General features: G+C 49.8%; 7 protein-coding genes across 7 annotated transcripts; 2 read left to right on the top strand and 5 right to left on the bottom strand.

Annotated features, from left to right (window-relative positions):
- Nucleotides 1–499: 499 nt before the first annotated feature.
- Nucleotides 500–1767, bottom strand: N7481_012186 (AIM24 family protein; the record flags this gene model as incomplete). The annotated part of the gene is made up of 5 exons (XM_057271405.1): nucleotides 500–718; nucleotides 778–1127; nucleotides 1193–1597; nucleotides 1647–1664; nucleotides 1725–1767. The coding sequence occupies 5 exons, from the start codon at nucleotides 1765–1767 to the stop codon at nucleotides 500–502; spliced, it is 1035 nt and encodes a 344-aa protein (XP_057115593.1).
- Nucleotides 1768–2667: 900 nt separating this feature from the next.
- On the bottom strand, nucleotides 2668–6285 carry N7481_012187 (ankyrin repeat domain-containing protein; the record flags this gene model as incomplete). The annotated part of the gene is made up of 3 exons (XM_057271406.1): nucleotides 2668–5507; nucleotides 5576–6113; nucleotides 6190–6285. Coding segments are annotated over 3 exons (3474 nt in total), but the record flags the coding sequence as incomplete, so codon positions are not given.
- Nucleotides 6286–6847: 562 nt separating this feature from the next.
- N7481_012188 (SH3 domain-containing protein) lies at nucleotides 6848–7823 on the bottom strand (the record flags this gene model as incomplete). Its single annotated transcript, XM_057271407.1, has 4 exons — nucleotides 6848–6903; nucleotides 6964–7191; nucleotides 7246–7696; nucleotides 7767–7823. The coding sequence occupies 4 exons, from the start codon at nucleotides 7821–7823 to the stop codon at nucleotides 6848–6850; spliced, it is 792 nt and encodes a 263-aa protein (XP_057115595.1).
- A 636-nt stretch (nucleotides 7824–8459) lies between these two features.
- N7481_012189 (O-methyltransferase) lies at nucleotides 8460–9323 on the bottom strand (the record flags this gene model as incomplete). The annotated part of the gene is made up of 3 exons (XM_057271408.1): nucleotides 8460–8489; nucleotides 8542–9225; nucleotides 9279–9323. 3 exons carry the CDS (start codon nucleotides 9321–9323, stop codon nucleotides 8460–8462), a joined length of 759 nt encoding a protein of 252 aa, XP_057115596.1.
- A 1981-nt stretch (nucleotides 9324–11304) lies between these two features.
- mbf1 (multiprotein-bridging factor 1) lies at nucleotides 11305–11862 on the top strand (the record flags this gene model as incomplete). The annotated part of the gene is made up of 2 exons (XM_057271409.1): nucleotides 11305–11460; nucleotides 11554–11862. 2 exons carry the CDS (start codon nucleotides 11305–11307, stop codon nucleotides 11860–11862), a joined length of 465 nt encoding a protein of 154 aa, XP_057115597.1.
- A 946-nt stretch (nucleotides 11863–12808) lies between these two features.
- On the bottom strand, nucleotides 12809–14052 carry tif34 (translation initiation factor eIF3 subunit i; the record flags this gene model as incomplete). Its single annotated transcript, XM_057271410.1, has 5 exons — nucleotides 12809–13168; nucleotides 13226–13342; nucleotides 13421–13708; nucleotides 13731–13928; nucleotides 14026–14052. The coding sequence occupies 5 exons, from the start codon at nucleotides 14050–14052 to the stop codon at nucleotides 12809–12811; spliced, it is 990 nt and encodes a 329-aa protein (XP_057115598.1).
- A 620-nt stretch (nucleotides 14053–14672) lies between these two features.
- N7481_012192 (C-1-tetrahydrofolate synthase) lies at nucleotides 14673–18014 on the top strand (the record flags this gene model as incomplete). The annotated part of the gene is made up of 5 exons (XM_057271411.1): nucleotides 14673–15048; nucleotides 15102–15122; nucleotides 15195–15232; nucleotides 15296–17823; nucleotides 17906–18014. 5 exons carry the CDS (start codon nucleotides 14673–14675, stop codon nucleotides 18012–18014), a joined length of 3072 nt encoding a protein of 1023 aa, XP_057115599.1.
- Between the last annotated feature and the right edge of the window lie 316 nt (nucleotides 18015–18330).

Genomic DNA, 18330 nt, shown 5'->3' on the forward strand with positions numbered 1-18330 from the left:
ACCAACCTTGGAACTTGAATAACTGATGAATCTGAGTCCTTGTTGAGATGGATACTGCTTTTCTCACTTTGGTTAACATCCATTCGGCTCCCATCGATTCCTGCCCCTTGCTGGGAGATTCCATAACGGAGTATTTAGTTTCCTGAGTTTTGGTGATATCAACTTGATCTCGGGTGATTCCTTAGTACATCGTGGTTTGTCAAAGTAGAGAACGAAGAAAACGCTAGACCTGCGGGGGAAGCACAGCTCTAATGAGCTTCTACTGTTTCCGAAAATCCGGACCTGGTTTAATTTGACAACAGTGTGTCGATTTTGTCGATTTCAAGAAATAGAGTCCCGCTCTGGTTTTGGTTATACATCCAATCTCTGCCTATCAAAACGCAATAACGAAAAGCCCACCCATGAACTCTGGCTCAGAAGATGGGCGGAGTGAGTGCAGCTAGGTACAATCAAGATCGAAACTTATCGGCATACACCCATCCCTTCCGACCTCATAGCATTAGCCACTTGCAGTACTCACCTTCATCTGTACCGCAAATGCATTCAGGTTTCTCGTCTGCAAATAAACAGTTCCCGGTCCAGTGAACCTGCAAGCCAATCCTTCTCCAGCGCTAAAGTTGGACATGATTCCACCAGATGCAACACGCTCGATCTTATATTTGCAGTTCCATGCGACAAGATGGCCGTTATCTATAAAGTAGTCCTCTCCATCTTGGAGCTAGAAAAGGATAACCGTCAACACAAAGTCCTCAGAGTGGATACTAGGGGTTGACTTACATCTTTCTTGATTATAGCGCCGAAGCTTTGAACCCAGAGTAGACCGTCACCTGTGATCTTGTAAATGAAGAGACCTTCCCCAGAAAACACTCCCTTGGTGATCCCCTGCGCTTGATATTTATGCGCAACTGCATCTGTAGAAGCCAGGAATGCATCCCGCCCAACCTTCCACTCGTTGTTCTCGTTGATTCGGAGAACAATGATATCTCCGAGAGTGGAAGGGGCAAGTAAGAGTTCACCAGGGCCCTTGTACTTGGACATTGTCATTTCGCCACCAGCAAGCAGTTTCTTCCACGCAAAATGGAAAGTACCCTTCAAAGTAACCGTTGTAGACATCGCAATCATAGCACCTGTATACATGTGCTTAGTTGAGAAATTTGACAATCTTGTGATAATTGAAGTGGTCATTTCTTACCCGGTCTGGCGGTAAATGGAGCGCCCATCGCGAGTTGTACAGTCAACAAAGAGTTTGAATCACGATGGCTGACCCGATAGCTGCCTCCATTGAAAGTTCCTACGGAGTCCTCGTTTGCTGCGCTTGCTCCGGAAAATTGACCTGCTGCCGGTGCACCACCGGGTAGATGTTCGATATTTGCCTTTAAAGGGGGTGACTGTGACAGTGATGGTCGGTGAATAGCAGCATTTTGCTGAACAACAGCAGCGTTATGCTGAGCATATTGCTGTGCAGATGCAGGCGGGCTAGTGGATTGTGGAGGGCCTGGGTATCCCCCACTCGTAGGAGGTGACTGAGTTGGGGGAGGCGGATAGCTGAAATTCGGAGGTGCGAAGGGGCTGGCCTGTTGTGGAGGTGGAGGGAAAGCTATTGAAAGTCAGGGAAATTAGATTGGATGCGTCTTCGTGCCTCTTACATGTTACATGTGCTGGGGCTATTCTAGGTTAGCATCGAGTAATAGAATGTCACGATTTGAGGCGGCTGGTTGACTTACCCGACATCGGCGGCGGGGGGTACTGATTCTGTGATTGCGCCATGTTCAAGAACGGGGCAGTTGAATCGAGAAAAAAAAATCTGAATTTAAATGCGTCAGATATCTCTTCGCATGTCTATGCCATATGTATAAAGCATTTGTGCGAATGAAGGAGGCCACGAGAACTCACGCTGGTTTGCGGATGCGGGGGTGGGCAGCGGTGGCTTCGATTATCCGATTAAGAATGCTCGATCGCCGACTAAATATGATATGGTACAACGCGCTCAATGGATTTCGCTGAAGCCAAGTAGTCTGAAAGGAGGACGTTAATTGAGAAAAGGGAGGAGTAGGAGCTGGTGCTCTTTTGTGAAGACGAGCTACCGACTCCGCACGGGGGAGCTCGTCTCAAGTTATTATTAGTCTACCATGAGTGATCAACCGTGCGGGATTCATTTGCATTGGCAGTCAATCAGCTGCTTCGGTATCACACTCGGCTACTGCAGTGTTATCCCAGCCGGCGCGTAAAAGTTGCACCTGCGCAACATGATGGGTTGATCGATCCCCCACCAAAGTGGATCCCCCTCTGTGATTGGCAATGCGCGTAGCGCCCACCATAAGCCAAGACCACTCAAGAAACCTTTCGTATCTCAAAAAATACCAGTACATTTAGGGGAAGTTTGACGATCGGAGCCTGAATTCGGAGCTCAGGACCCTGGAACTTGACAAATTTTTCTATACGTTTGATTCAAATCCATATTTAACTGATGATCATTCTCATGTTGATGTAGGCTGATACTGATATACTCCGGATATATATGGAAATAAAGATTTACGCTGGGGGTGTTCCAAGGTTCCCTTGGCTGAAGGTGCACAATCATCCCAAAAGTTAATAATTAGTTGAAAATTCCCTGGCTTCGATCATCTTCATCAGGATTTTTGGCAACCCAACTCAACCCACCTTACATGCCTTCATTCGAGTTGCTTCTTCGAGAATCTTGACAATTTCCGAGCGATTACTCATCTTAGCCCAGTCTAAAGCCGTCAAGCCCTTCGCATCTTGCGCATGGATATCGGCGCCATTCGCTAGCAACGTATAGACAATATCGACGAAGCCGGAGTCGGCCGCAAACATCAGCGAGGTCTTCTCTCGGTTACCCCCTGGGGCATCAATCTCAGATCCAGCTTTCAGGAGCAGCTCCGTCATTTGAAGATAATTGTTTCTGACCGCACAGTGAAGTGGTATGACTCCATCGGCTCCAAATTTTCCAACATTCGCTCCGTGGGAAAGTAGCAGGCTGGCAATGCCGACTTTATTCTCATTGCTCGCCCAATGAAGTGCAGACATGCCACTCGCGTCAGTAATATAAACCGAGGCGCCGTGGCCAAGAAGCAACTGTGCCATATCAATAAGGTCTCGTTGAGCACAGAGACCCAAAGGGTTGGCATCCGGTCCTTTCTCGTTACCATTCGGATTAGCCCCGTTTTCAAGGAGTATCTCGGCGGCTATTAAGTCGTTGTCATCAATGGCTTGGAGCAAGGCTGATATTGTCCTTTCATCCGACGCCCCAATATCAGCACCATGTCGAAGAAGGACATTCACACCCTGACCAGCGGGATGCCTCGCCGCAATACTAAATGCTCGTTGGCAAAGCACCGGGTGTTGAGCACCGATCTCTACCCACCTCATCATGATAAAATAAGCGATTGCACCCAGGTCTTCTTTCAAGGCCCAGGCATAGCCCAGTTCATCTTCATTTCCCTCTAGATCACGATGGTGGACATCCCAAGCACTCAAGGTTAGAAACTCCTGCGTGGCTTTCACCGTTGCTATCGAAAATTTTGCGTCTTCGCCATCCTCTGCAGATGTGCCTAGGCTTTCCAAGACTCCGTGGGCTTTGAGGGTGGGCTGTATACACTCGGCGCTCGGTATGTTGCCCGAAATATGCCATGCAATCCATCCTAGTTCCCTAGCAAATCGCCCCAACCAGGGCTCCAACTGGCTCGACTCTGACCAGTGTCTGGGTGTTCTCACGTTCCTGGAGTTTAGAAAGTCCTCCCTGATATTCTTCTTGAGAATTTTGCACGTATATTCGAGTCCTGCTCCTCGGATACTAGCATCGTGGGCCATCAAAGCTCGGCGGCAGAGGTAACCCAGTTCATACGCAGAATGGCGTAGTTCATCGCCTTGAGATCGCTCGCATATCCATTCGAGAAGTCTGAATGCTTTCTCCCAGTTGTTTTGGCTGATCAGATTTTCGATTTGCATTCTCACTTGGACAGAATCTCCTGCCAACTCTGGAAGAAGGCTTAAGCTCCGCAAGGTAGGTATGGCACAAAGAAGGGCATCTTCTCGGGACCCCAGCATGCAGCTCTCGAAGCAATGAAGGAGCTCTTCAATCTGGCTATTCTTTGCAGAAAAGCTCGGCCGAAAAGTCGAACTATGGATGCTGTCGTTTAGAAGTGTATGCCCTTTGAGTGCATTGGTCGGTTTGAGGGCATTGTGAAGGAATTGGATGTAGATGTCTTGAGCAACCATAGTCTCCACACTATTTTCTGTTCGAACAATAAGTATATCATTGTCGTAGGCATAGCGATCTGATTCAAATCCGAAGAGCCGTTTGGACGAATCAATCGTCTTAGCGGATGCAATTTTAGCTTCATTTTGTTGGAAGATCCATTTATGAAAAGACAGGTAGGTCTCCAGTGTTCCAGCTTCAAAAGAGTCAAGGCCCACCATTCGAACGAGAGGATGCTTCCATTCTTCGTCAGATTTGTATAATGACCAAGTTGATAATCCAATTATCGCTTCGAGCTCATTCTGATCGACTTTCCATTTCAAAGCATCGCCGCTCCTTTGAACTCGAACTGGGTGTTGCCCACGGGAATATGAAGTCCACTCAAGCCCTTCAGGTTTGCATTCAAACGAGAGATTAAATTGGAACTCTTTCTCGTACTCAACACCCCAGCTGGACAATAAGTCCATTGTCATCCCGATCGTGTCTGCCAGGCTCTTTGCCACCTTTCGAGTTGGGATATCATCCCATGGTACATTCAACCCATGCTTCGACTCTTGCTTGGAGGTTATGTCTGCGAGAAGAGCCCGAGTTGCAATGATCTCTTTTACCAGCGGTTTCTCCGGCCGGGCCACATAGGGCTCTGACGAGTTACTGTGGGATATAGCCGGAGTGGTCGATGATGCGGGTTCGAACGAAGCGACATTATGGAGGTAAAATGCAAAAGCATCAAGTTCTTGTTTTTTCTGTGTAGCGAGATCTCGTTCGTCTTTAAGAAGATTCTCTTCAGGTGCCATTCTCTGAGTCCTTAGACAAGTGCGCAGAATCGACATGATGAAAGTCGAGCCCAGCTGGGCTAGAATGACGGATGCGTGAAGACCTCTTAGGCCAACAAATTGAATGATGAAGCCAAGCATTGTCGAGCCTAAGACTGTATAGAGCTCCACATATCTGCCATCGTATTTCGGAAAACGGGTAGATTTGATATATCGCAGCCGCATGCTCATCGATGATTCTGGTCCTTGCTTCACGGCCATGAATGCGCCGAAGACCTGATCCCCCACGTGCTGGTTCCCCGGTTGCAGCCAACAGATCTTACTAGGCTTGTTTGGTTTGATGTAATATTCTTTTGAAGAGCGTTCGATAATGATCGCGCAAAAGAGCATGCCTGCGAAGAGCAAGGTCGTTCCGACAATGAAGAATGGGAATGCGTAACTGGCCACTGGTTTGTCGTCCTTCTCGAAATCTCCGGGGCATAAAAATACAGTGATTGCCGCGTATATAATGACCCCTAAGAGAAACAGAGGTATTACTTTAGTTGAGTCTGCCATATTGCAAATCTCATCGACAAAATCTTACCAATCTGCATGATAGCACCCAAGATGGCGGCGCAGTAAAACCACCTCTCATACATTCTCTTAATACCCTTATTCAAAGACAGGTTTGGCATATCGAGCTCTGGGAGACGAGTTGGATCATCCAAATCTTCAGGGGCAAGGCCCGATCCTTGAGCACTCCACGCTCCTTTTCTAATCGCGTCACGAAGTGTTCCGAATTCGACCGTTCGTTTGCCTGTCTTTGGATCTTCATTCTCCCATGCGACAATCTCAACAATCTTGGGCCTGCCAAAGACTCTTGAAATGCCCCCATCATTGAATAGCTCCGCTGTTGACTGGGACACACATGATAAAAGCTCGCTTTCAGCCTCGGCAGGGCCCTCTTGTGCTCTTCCTATAAATGCTTTTAGGGATGAGCTACCACAAACTCGAATGACCGAGACAACTGCTGTTAAAACACCAAGTGGTGATAAGGCGAAGATTATGTTGTCTAAGAGGCTGATCGACTCGGAGAGGAATTGTTTGGTGAGTCGTTCACCAAAGAGCGTAATTAAGGGGGCCTTTAGAGGCGAGATAATTAGCATGTATTCACCATGTATTTGTCACAAGATGCTAGTGATAATTCTCAGATCTTACCAAGTCAGTCGCAAGGTTATTGGTAAAGTCCTCCCAATCATCCGCTGCAGCAAAAGGTACAAGCAACAATATCGTCCAGAATGTAAAGTACTTCATGGTGCCGACAGTTCATATCACCTGTGCACCATCGAAAACAAATTTATTACTTTGAAATAGCAGGAAAGGCATGCCCGTCCTTTTGAAAGCGCCGCTATTAGTGTCGATCTGCCCATTTCCTGTACGATGTGGTGGGGGCTGGGGCCAGGCGCTTCGCGTGGCCCTAATACATGGCTTATCACACTCAGAGTCACATCTCATCGCTGAAACCGCTAATGTCCCTGCTGCATGCACATAGCCGCTCTCTGAACAAAAGTACTACTACGAATAGAAACACCCAGTGTCATCGGGCCCAAGAACGGGCGAATTCGATTAAGCTTAAGGCTTTACTTCTTGCCGATCTAGAAACGAAGGTTGATAGCCAGCGGGGGTGCATCAAGTCCAAAAAGCTAACGATAAATCATAGAGAAACACCAGCGGCAGCCCACTGATCTTCTATTCCGAAGCAGAATCAAGCCACAAACGCCGTTGAATGATGTAGGAGGATATCGATTGGGAAGATGAGCAAGAGCGATAATTTTCGAGGATACAAACGAGTAATGAGGAATTTGGGATGTTCGACTTAGAAGATGCTGTTGACGATGTTTGAGCCGACCGTGGCACCGGCACCGAAGATCGCTAAGACCGGGATTAGCTGTGAACAGACGGTAGAAGGATTATAATTCATCGGAAACCTACCAGCATTGCCCAGCTTCTTTCCGAACTTCTTGCCACCTTGCTCGAACTTGTTCTTCTTCTCCGGGTCGTTAGGGTCGCCCGATCCAGTCTGGCTAACATCCAGGGGCATATTTCCGTAGTTGGAAGTGGGTGGAGGGGACTGCAATCCACCCTTCTCGTTAATCACATTGACGTAGCTTCGAGGGAAGATACCCTCCATGCCAGTCCGCTCGTTGCGACCGCGCCACCCTGCATTTGTATGTTAGTTATATCCCATAACGTCTCCATTAACGTAGAACATACAGTCATCATTCATGTGCTCAGTAACCTGGATGCGATCATTTGGCTGCAGAGCAAGGTCGCCCGGATCGGTCGGTGTATATGCGTATAGGGCGGAGGCCAGCGACATAATCGGTGGAACTTGGGGGTAGGCCGGCGGGGCCTGGGGAGGCGGAGCCGCATATTGGTTCTGCATCGGGGCTTTCTCGTTCAGGGAGGTATTTGACATGGCCGTTGATGGGGGCGAGTACGGGCCCGGGGGCGGCTGTGCGTGAACAGGCTCTGGCAGAGGCGATGGCACCGGCACTGGTGCTGGTGCTGGTGATGGCTGATGCGCGCGGGCATTGATGGGGGACGGCTGGTGCGCGCGGGCCTGAGACTGGGCCTGGGACTGGGAGTCGGTAGGCAGCTCGGAAAGAATAGAGGAGAGCTGCCGAGGGTTGATGACACCGGCATCAGCCAGGAATTCCAGCTCCTAAATCTTGCGTGTCAGTTGTGGTGCTCGGCTTCAAGGGGACCTGAGGGTCCTGTGGGGGATAACGAACGGTGCGGACCATGCGGAGCGACCGAGTGGTCATGGCCGCGGAGAAGTCGCTCGCCATGGCGGGAAGAAGATATGGTAACAATTAAAGTGGCGAGAGAATAGATAGAATTGATCCGGTTAAAGATGTCGAGGGTGGGCAGTGAAGAGTCGAAGAGTTGAAGTGAAGAGTCGAGGGAAGGTGGACCAGGCAGATGAGACAGCCAAGACGGACAATCCGGCTGGCGGGGACATCCCAAATCTCCACACGTTCGCCCTAAATTTCATGTCCAGGGGTAAACTGGACCGTAGGCGAGCTCGGAAGGGCTCGGCAATTTAGGCAGCTTTGATTCTCTTCTTCTTGGGGTTTTTTGATTCATTATTTTCGGCTCGTGGAGACTGGAATAGGCGGGCCCGAGTCGGAGAGGGCCATCTGCATAATTCTATGTATAGAATGAGGATCATACTTCGTATTCCAACAAAACAGAATATGGATCAGTTGTTGATTACTTTAATCCCAACTTTTAAAAGAACTACACTTTACTGAATATTAACGGATAACTGCGTTCATAATTCTCCGTGAGATACTCGGACATTCGGTTTCATATCTATCAACAATAACTTGAACCTTCAAGTGCAACTCAACTAGGAGATATGAATACGCTCGGTATCGATTGATTCCGCTTAGAAACAGATAATAGAATCAAGTCTATAAATTTCACAGCACTTTCGTGATCGCAAGACCATCCTAAAGCCATATGTCAGCATTTGCTCAAAAGGGCGATCAAGACAAAACATACCTTTCCAAAGTCTGTATCAAACTCGGGTACAATAGTTTCATAAATAAGCTCAGGCTTAGGGCGACGAGCTCCAACGTCCGCCTTTTCAAGCAGCTTCTTCTTCTCTTCCGGTGTTGCCTTTACCCACTCCACGTAGTCTGGAGCACCAGGCATAATAACATTGTCCGCAACCAACATCGTTTTTCCAGGAATGAGAACTCCCAACTCTTCGAGGAGCCACAAATCTGGAAGGTACAGCTTTTGCCAGTGATCAAGGAAGATCAACTCTACCTCTTTTATCTGCTTCTTCTCCCGAACCAACTCCTCCAGCACCTCATTGCTGGCTCCCACCATAATCTGCACAATTTCACGTAGGCCGGCGAGTTCGACTAGCTGATTTGCGACAGCAGCCATTTCAGGATTGACCTCAATGCTCAACAGCTTTCCTCCATGGGTCTTGAGAGCATTGCCGAAGAGAACAGCCGAGTAACCAACGTATCCACCAAGCTCAATCATCAGGGATGGCTTTCTTTGGGCAATAATATCGAGCATAGTCGGTCCTTTGACATCGCCGATGTTCATCAGTTTGTTATGCTTGTCGTGGTACTCATCAATGGCAGCGATGACTTTTTCCGGGTTTCCACGAATTTGCTTGATATCGGAGCGGGCGTACATCCAGTGGAGGAGATCAACCTCACGGCCATCCTAAGTATTCTTTTAGCAGGAAATCATATATGGTTTACAGAATGATGACTGACTAGGGCGATGATATGGGGAGGCGGAGCGTGGGGGCGGTTAGACATGATGAATCGTGGGAATGAAACCGAATTTAGAGAAGGCGATTCGCTTTGAAGTATTGATGGAATATATTACAACTTCTTGATTGAATTGATTGAATTGGCTCAAACTAAGCGGAAGTGAGGCGCTTCTTATACTTACTATCGACGCATCGGCGATATAGTTATTTATCGCCCAAAGCGGAAACCTCGGAGTACTTCGGGCCCCCAAACACTCACTTTCCCCACGTAGTGAATACCCCGAGATCCCGACCGACTTTCTTTTAGGCATCATCAGCTCCCTTCAGATATTACTAAATGTCAAATAACGGATATAGGAAATAGCACACCTCGTATCATGATTACCAAGTCGCCCTTTAAGTCCGAGAAGGCTCTGAGCCCAGAGAAAAAATATCATGCTGCCCCCTTGAAAGGCTTGACATCCGGCCACTAAGACCATATTTCTTGACCAATTTTCTGAATATCGTATCTTCAACTTGTCGGACTCTGTGGTAGTATCTTTATCAAGCCATATCTCACCAAAATAATATATCTTAATAAACATAGTTGTCAAGGAGATATTTCGAAGGGCCCTGGCCTAGATTTTAGTATTTAGCTTAATACTGCTCTTATGATTTTGCCGCGAAATAGTACTAGTAACCTGGCGAATGAGTTCTAGGGGAACTAGGTATAGCCTAGCTCCCAGTAAATGGTTGCATGACAACTTTTCAAATTACTAGTAGTAGTATGCCCAGGTGGCCTATGCCCATCAGTATCCATGGGCGGGATTTTGAAATATATCTAGCTTCCGACTTGGAGGTCTGCGTACCGGAATAATGGATTTACACATTTCGGTCTCGTTCAAGTTTATACTATAAAACCACCAAAATGGATGTGGCTTACTTAGTAGTATGCTATTGATGTCTCCATCCCTGGCCCGATTGATTCTTCGTAACTACCCAGGTAGAATATCTGAGGTCATCTTTAAATTTCTCGCCATACTAGTAGAAAACCTGTCGCTGATCTTCCTTGTCTAGTTAATAACTCGCGATAGTTTGAAGTGGTCTTCATATGTGTTTATTTAAACGACCTGGACAACTAGAAGTTGAAGTGTACTACCACTTATGAGCCCGCCTGTCGATCTAATGGAAATCCTCTGATTAGTATCTTTGGTGTCGCATGCGCGCCGAGCCTCAGCCTCGTGGTGGGGTAATCGGGGTCCCAATTGGGAAGAAAAGGAGAACAAAGGCTGGTATGCGGAGGAGTAAAAAGTAGCAGTCCACGAATCACTGTAATGCACAAAATTTGCTCTATAAAGTGACTCTTTATGAGTAGGTAACTAATATTTCTTATTCGTTATTTGACCGAGTGTTACGCTCGAGATCAACATACTAATGGGCCCAAAGTATGACATCAAGTGGGTCACGATATATCATCATATTTAAGCTGTCTGTGGTCCTTCAGTGTCTTCAAGTTTGAGGTAAATTGTGCATGCATTATGGACTTGAAGGTTTAGCACTATAATGAGTTCTTAGAGACTATTTTCACACCGTATTAGAATTCCCATGCTGTTAATCGAAGCAATGGATGAAAGTAGAGTGTGTCGAGTCCCGGTGAAAGGGAATGTGGCGAAATGCTGAACGAAATGATCACGATGAAACCATGTCAAAACACCACAAAAAATGATATATAAGCAATCAATTATTTCTCGGATCCTACCCAACTTATTTCCGAAAGGAAAACACTAGAATAGTTGCCCTCTCTTAGTAAACACGGAGTTAAAGCGTGTAAATTAGAAGCCAGGCGCCCATTGACCGGTCTGCGCTAACCAGATACGGTTAGCGTGTGACTCCCCTCCTCTCGAAGCTTCTGTGGTATAAATTGCTTCACACGCGAGCCATCGTCATACCCCACCCCTTCCACCGCACATCCTACTCCTTCCACCTCCACTTACCACCTCTCACGCACTCTACCACCCCCAATCCACACACCACATCCAACCGTCAAGATGAGCGACTGGGACACCGTCACTAAGATCGGCAGCAAGACCCGCGGCGGCGCTGCCCCGCGTGAGACCACTGTCAAGGGCCGCAGCGCTCTGAACGCTGCCCAGCGCAGTGGTGCGGTCCTCGGATCCGAGAAGAAGTTCACCACCGGTAACATTGTATGTTGAAATCCCTTGTACTATTCAATTAGCCTTTTCGAAGGCAATGGGAATCAATGAAAGAGCATACGATTAACAATGACCACCTAACAGTCTGCAAAGGCCGGCGCCCCCGACGGCCAGCACTTGACCAAGGTCGACCGCAGCGACGATATCATCAAGCCCAAGACCGTCGGCTACGCCGTCGCAGATGCCATCAAGAAGCGCCGAACCGAGGAGGGCTACAAGATGACCCAGAAGGAACTCGCCACCAAGTGCAACACCACCATCACCATTGTCCAGGACTTCGAGCGTGGCTCCGCCACCCCGGACCAAAAGGTTCTCTCCTCTATGGAGCGCGTGCTCAACATCAAGCTCCGTGGCAGTGACATTGGAGCCGAGAAGTTCGCCAAGAAGAAATAGATTTCTCCTTTCTCCTTCTGTCTTTCTCATCTGGGGATGAGCCCGTGGCTTATTTTATTCCTTTGGGGATGACACCCAGGACGAAACATTGAAAGTTCTGCATCTCTTTCTACTGTTACTGTTTTTGATGATCGTCATGTCCCCGAACGACCCCTTTCCTCTCTATCTATGATTTTTTTTTTTTTAACTTTCCTTGGGTTTCTATTTCTGCTGGCTGGATGAGCGCTTGTCAATGCATGGAAATGGGCTTAGAGAAAACTTCATGAAAATGTATAAATGATACCTCCATACATGAATATCTTGTATTCTTCGATTTGTAGTATTTTAGGAACTCCTCTCGTATATGTCCTACTGGCGCCCACTGCATAAATCGTTGTGGGGATGCCGAGTCCTTAAGGTGGTGAATTTGTATCGATATCCCACCCATATTGCCACCCCCTTCAACCCAAACTAATTACCTCTCAATTCTGAAATCTCCAACTTTGATAATGTTTTCTGGAAGACCCCACATTTTTAAACACAACGACAGTTCGGTATTCTGGTAGCAAATAGTCATATAAATTTTGGAAGCTTCGTATTGTCTATTCCTGATATGCGATCCTCCGCCGGTGAACCGGAGAGTCACAGCTCCCACGTTTGCAGCTAAAGGACATACATATATCTCGAGAAAAAACCCATCATGAGAAGCATGCCATCTTTTATTAACCCAGAACAATAAACAAAGGGGTACCAACTCCGGGTGATCATGTAATCAACAGAAATGAGAAACCGTGCCTCGAAAGGTCATCATCTCATCCGGTATGCAGAACTCGTGGGCGGGATTGTGCCCCGAGTCTTGTTCGCATTCATAAAACACATACACAAGAAACGCAAACGTTCGAAAAAAAGAGTCACCTATATTTTTTCATCGCTCTTCTTGAGATTTCTCCACATCATTTACTTCACTTCACTTCCGCATCTGCTCCCGCTCAACCTCGTACATGAAGTCGAAGTAGGACTTGTCGAAGTGGTGAATACGGACGTAACCGTCCTCACCACCGGAGGCATACGCGGTACCGGCGGGGTGGACGTCGATGGTGTTAAGGGGACCGAAGTGACCACGGACACGGCCAATCTCGTCTTCGAAAATCTTGTGGTAGAAGCGGGCCTCGAATTTACCCTGGCGGGCGGAGGTGGTTGTGACATCCATGGCTGCTTGACCACCACCCAGAATCACGTAGTCCTTCTTGGGGGTGATGGAGGCGGAGTTGAGGGGAGTGTCGGCGGGGTAGGTCTTGAGGATGTTGAGGTCGCGAACGGACAGGAGCTTTCAGAGAGTTAGTCAATGGTGCTTTATATCGAAAGATCAATCGAATGCGCCTACCTTGGCAGACTTGTCCTTGGAAGCGGTGAGGAGTGAGGTGCGGTCGGGGGAGAATTGGATGTCGTTGATCTGGGAGTCGAACTCGTGGACCTGGACGTTGAGCAGCTGGTCACCAGTCTATAGGAAAAAAAAATATCAGCATCATTCGGCATGCCAGCAGAACCAATCACCCCCTCTATAGAATCTCGATCGTACCTTAGGGTCGTACTGGCTGACACTGCCGTCTTCGTGCGCGGCAATGATATACTTGGCGAGGAAACTCCATCCCGCCACTGTCGCCTTGCTGTCCTCGCAAGTAATTTTCAGGGAAGGCTCGGCGGCCTGATCCTCCAAGTTCTCGCCATAGTTGATATCCAGCACAACGATCGTACCCAGGAAACCCATACGCTTCTCCGTCACAGCCAACAGCTTGCTTCCATCCGGGGAGAAAGCGACCCGCTTCACGGCGGTAGGGAAGTCCCAAACCTTCACGCATTCACCAGTCTTGATGTTCCAGTAGGCGCACGGTGTTGTCGGCGGAGCCGGTAGCGAGAAGGACGGTGTTGGGGCTGACATCGACGGTCCAAACAGCACCCTGGTGACCGTTGTACGTTCCGAGACGCTCGCCGTTGGCGGACCACCAGGCGCAGACAATCTTATCTTTGGAGACGGAGAAAAGGAGATCGCCATCGCGGTTGAAACGAATCTGAGTCAGGGACCGTTCCTATAGAAAGACACGAACAGGGCCGCGGTCAGTAAACTGTACAATCTGTGTGGATCCAGCAGCTTTTGCTGCTAAAAAACGAGGAATTCCAACGCACATGGCCCGACAGCAAAATAGGGCGCATCTTGATCTGGGCGACGAGAAGATCCCGAAGAAAAAAGTCGAGGCGATCGGGGGGGTTGAGGAGGGGAGAGCGGGTATCACGGAGGGGGTTCAATCTCGTCAACCTTCGACTTTCTTTGACTGGTGAATTTCATCGCACACTGGGCCCGCGAATGCCAAGACCGACCTGGATGACTAAGGATGTTTGCAGGGAAGACAAACAGCCCAACCGGGCTCATATCTACACGTGACTGTGCCCCGCAGCCCTAACCCTATCAGCCTGATACAGCAGTCAGGTCAGGTCAGGTGATAAGCACTCTAGCGTCGTCACCTGACTGGAATCACATGTCTACAGCATGACTCAGCACGGCCCGGTCTTCTGCCTGAGGCCACAAACTCTCGGGGTGTTACAAGCCTCCTTTTATGTCGGACGGCCCGGACTCGCGTCGAAGTCGTGCAAGAAAAGGAGAGGAATGAAGGCGATTGTACGAGTGAGGGGGAATAGAAGATGTTTTCGTGTGCTCATTCAATCCTTTCCGATTCATTCCTTTGCATTGCAAGCTGTCCTGCAGAATTCCCTTGTGAACCCGAGCCACAAAATCAGCTCCGAGGGTTCTCGCCCCTAAAGAAGCAATAATATTCATGCTCTTCCCCGCCAAACCCCGCTGTCGCTTTTTCCTTCAAGCGCCTGCGGTCAATTTTCGCCTCCGCACCATCTCTCCGTCCTCCTTTCCCGTTAACCTTCCCTCCGCACGAGGGGTTCGAGGAAGCATTGTGTCCTCGTCGATTTGGTCTTCGCTGCCGACCTTTTTAAATCCCCCGGCCGCTTCTTCTCATCGCCCGTTCTGCAGTTCCGCGATCATGGCCTCCAAGATTGATGGCACGGCAATTGCCAAGAGCATTCGTGCGGGTCTCAAGGCTGAGATTGAGCAGACCCAGCAAACCAACCCTAGATACAAGCCCAATCTGGTCATCTTCCAAGGTAAGCGGATTGCTACTGTCCCCGTGGAACAATCGGGTGTGGAATTGGAATCGGAATTGGAATTGAGCTAACCGAAATTCTCTATACAGTTGGCAACCGGTCCGACTCCAGTCAGTTAACCCCAGCATGAGCTCACAAATCGTTTTCACGAGCAATCTTGAGCTTCAGCTAATATATTCTAGGCACCTATGTGCGCATGAAGCTGAAGGCCGCCGAAGAGGTATCTATCTTGTGATTTTCAACCCAATCGATCCTGCGCTTACTGACCCCGCACTGCTCATAGGCCAACATCATCTGCACCCTTATCAATGTCCCCGAGGATGTTACCGAGCTTGAGCTTGTGCAAGAGATCACCAGGGCCAACAATGACCCCGCCGTGCACGGTATTCTGGTGCAATTGCCCCTCCCCGCGCACATGTCAGAGCATACCGTCACCTCCACCGTTGCCGACGAGAAGGATGTCGATGGATTTGGCGCAATCAACATTGGTGAGCTGGCCAAGCGTGGCGGCCGCCCGAACTTCATTCCCTGCACCCCTCTGGCTGTGATGGAGCTTCTGAAGGCTAGCGGGGTTGATCCCGCCGGCAAGGAAGCCGTTGTGCTTGGCCGCAGCGACATTGTGGGCAGCCCCGTCAGCTACCTCCTCAAGAACGCCGATGCCACTGTCACTATTTGTCACTCTAAGACCCCGGATCTGGCTCGTTTGGTGAAGAATGCCGACATTGTGGTCGCTGCCATTGGCAAGACCGAGCTTATCACGGGCGATTGGCTGAAGCCCGGCGCGGTTGTCATTGATGTTGGCATCAACTTCAAGGAAGATGCCACAAAGAAGTCTGGCCAGCGCCTTGTTGGCGATGTTGACTTTGACTCTGCGGTCCAGGTCGCTTCTCAAATCACCCCCGTTCCCGGTGGTGTCGGCCCTATGACCGTTGCCATGCTGATGAAGAACGTCGTCCACGCCGCCAACACCTACTTTGAGAAGCAGAAGGATCGTCACATCACCCCCTTGCCTCTCCGCCGGCAAAACCCCGTTCCTTCTGATATCGCTATTTCTCGCGCTCAATACCCGAAGCCCATTTCCCAGGTCGCATCTGAGGTCGGCATCGCGTCCCACGAGCTCGAGCCCTACGGTCACACCAAGGCCAAAGTTAGCCTGGACGTGATCGACCGTCTCGCCCACCGCCGTAATGGCCGATACATCTTAGTTGCCGGTATTACTCCCACTCCCCTTGGAGAGGGTAAGTCTACGACTACATTGGGTCTCACTCAGGCGCTGGGCGCCCACCTCAACCGTATCTCCTTTGCCAACGTCCGCCAGCCCAGCCAGGGCCCGACTTTCGGTATCAAGGGTGGTGCCGCCGGTGGTGGATACAGTCAGGTTATTCCTATGGATGAGTTCAACCTTCACCTGACTGGCGACATTCATGCCATCACTGCCGCCAACAACCTGCTTGCTGCCGCCATTGAGACCCGTATGTTCCACGAGTCTACCCAGAAGGACGGCCCGCTCTACAAGCGCCTTGTACCCGCCTCCAAGGGCAAGCGTGAGTTTAAGCCTATCATGTTCCGCCGCCTGAAGAAGCTTGGCATCGAGAAGACCAATCCCGATGACCTAACCGAGGACGAGATCCACCGCTTCGCTCGCCTTGACATCGACCCCGAGACTATCACTTGGCGTCGCGTTCTCGATGTGAACGACCGTCACCTGCGTGGAATCACCGTTGGCCAGGCCCCCACCGAGAAGGGCCTGTCTCGCGAGACTGGCTTCGACATCTCCGTTGCCAGTGAATGTATGGCCATCTTGGCCCTGAGCAACAACCTGGAAGATATGCGTGAGCGTCTTGGCCGTATGGTGGTTGCTACCTCCAGAAATGGCGACCCGGTGACCTGCGACGACATCGGTGCTGGCGGTGCCCTTGCCGCTCTGATGAGGGATGCCATCAAGCCCAACCTGATGCAGAGTCTGGAGGGTACCCCCGTCATGGTGCACGCGGGTCCCTTCGCCAACATCAGTATCGGTGCTAGCTCGGTTATTGCCGACAAGCTGGCCCTGAAGCTGGCCGGAACCGAGCCAGATGAGGACCACGAGGACAAGACTGGTTTCGTCGTGACTGAGGCTGGATTTGACTTCACGATGGGCGGCGAGCGATTCTTCAACATCAAGTGCCGGTCATCGGGATTGTCGCCCGACACGGTGGTGATCGTTGCTACGGTCCGTGCGCTCAAGGTGCACGGTGGCGGTCCCGAGATCACTCCTGGCGGCGCCCTGCATGAGATCTACCGGACGGAGAACGTGGATATTCTCCGGGCAGGTTGCATCAACCTGCGTAAGCACATTGCCAACGCGAAGCAATACGGCGTTCCCGTGATTGTCGCGATCAACAAGTTCGAGACCGACACTGAGGCTGAGATCAACGTCATTCGCGAGGAAGCCATCGCGGCTGGTGCAGAGGACGCTATCCCGGCTAACCACTGGGCCGAAGGTGGAGCCGGAGCGGTTGACCTGGCCAAGGGGGTCCTGGCCGCTAGCTCGAAGCCGAAGGACTTCAAGCTGCTGTACGATCTGAATGGCAGCATTCAGGAGCGTATTGAGCGGATTGGTAAGGAGATGTATGGAGCTGCGAAGGTTGAATTCAGCGAGCTCGCGCAGAAGAAGGTCGACACATACACCCAACAAGGCTTTGCGAACCTGCCGATCTGTATCGCCAAGACTCAGTACTCGCTCAGTCACGATCCCGCGCTGAAGGGAGCCCCAACTGGGTTCACGGTGCCTATCCGTGATGTGCGCTTGGCAGTTGGCGCTGGTTATCTGTAAGATCTCTTCCCCCGCCCTCCCGTTCTAATTCCTCTACTCCTAGTCATTGGTCGGTTATATGCTAACAAGGAGTTTTAGGTACGCTCTCGCGGCGGATATCCAGACCATCCCCGGACTGCCGACCGCGCCAGGGTATTTGAATGTGGACATTGATCCGGCGACTGGCGAGATTGACGGACTGTTCTAGAGGGAGAATGAGATAGACGAATATGATGTAAATAGCACATAGCGGAGACTTTCAACATATCAGGTAATGGCGCGAGGGAATTTCAACACGGCTAGAGAATGATACTTGGTTCTAGTTACAGATAGCAGGGGGCTGTATGCAGTATGCAGAGTAGTAGTAGATATAATTATAATTTTACCCAGTCTTTCATTTCTCCTGACTGTATAGGTGTGAACTTGAGTATCGTTAATAAATGCTTGGGTATCTGATTCGGCAGAGTGTTTCCCGGGCATATAGGCTACACCCCACCACCTGCAAGGCACTTCACTCACCCGCG

This window comes from Penicillium waksmanii (assembly GCF_028829765.1).
Source record: "Penicillium waksmanii strain IBT 27052 chromosome Unknown utg000010l:1.0-3698451.0:1.0-3701458.0, whole genome shotgun sequence".
NCBI lineage: Eukaryota > Fungi > Ascomycota > Eurotiomycetes > Eurotiales > Aspergillaceae > Penicillium > Penicillium waksmanii.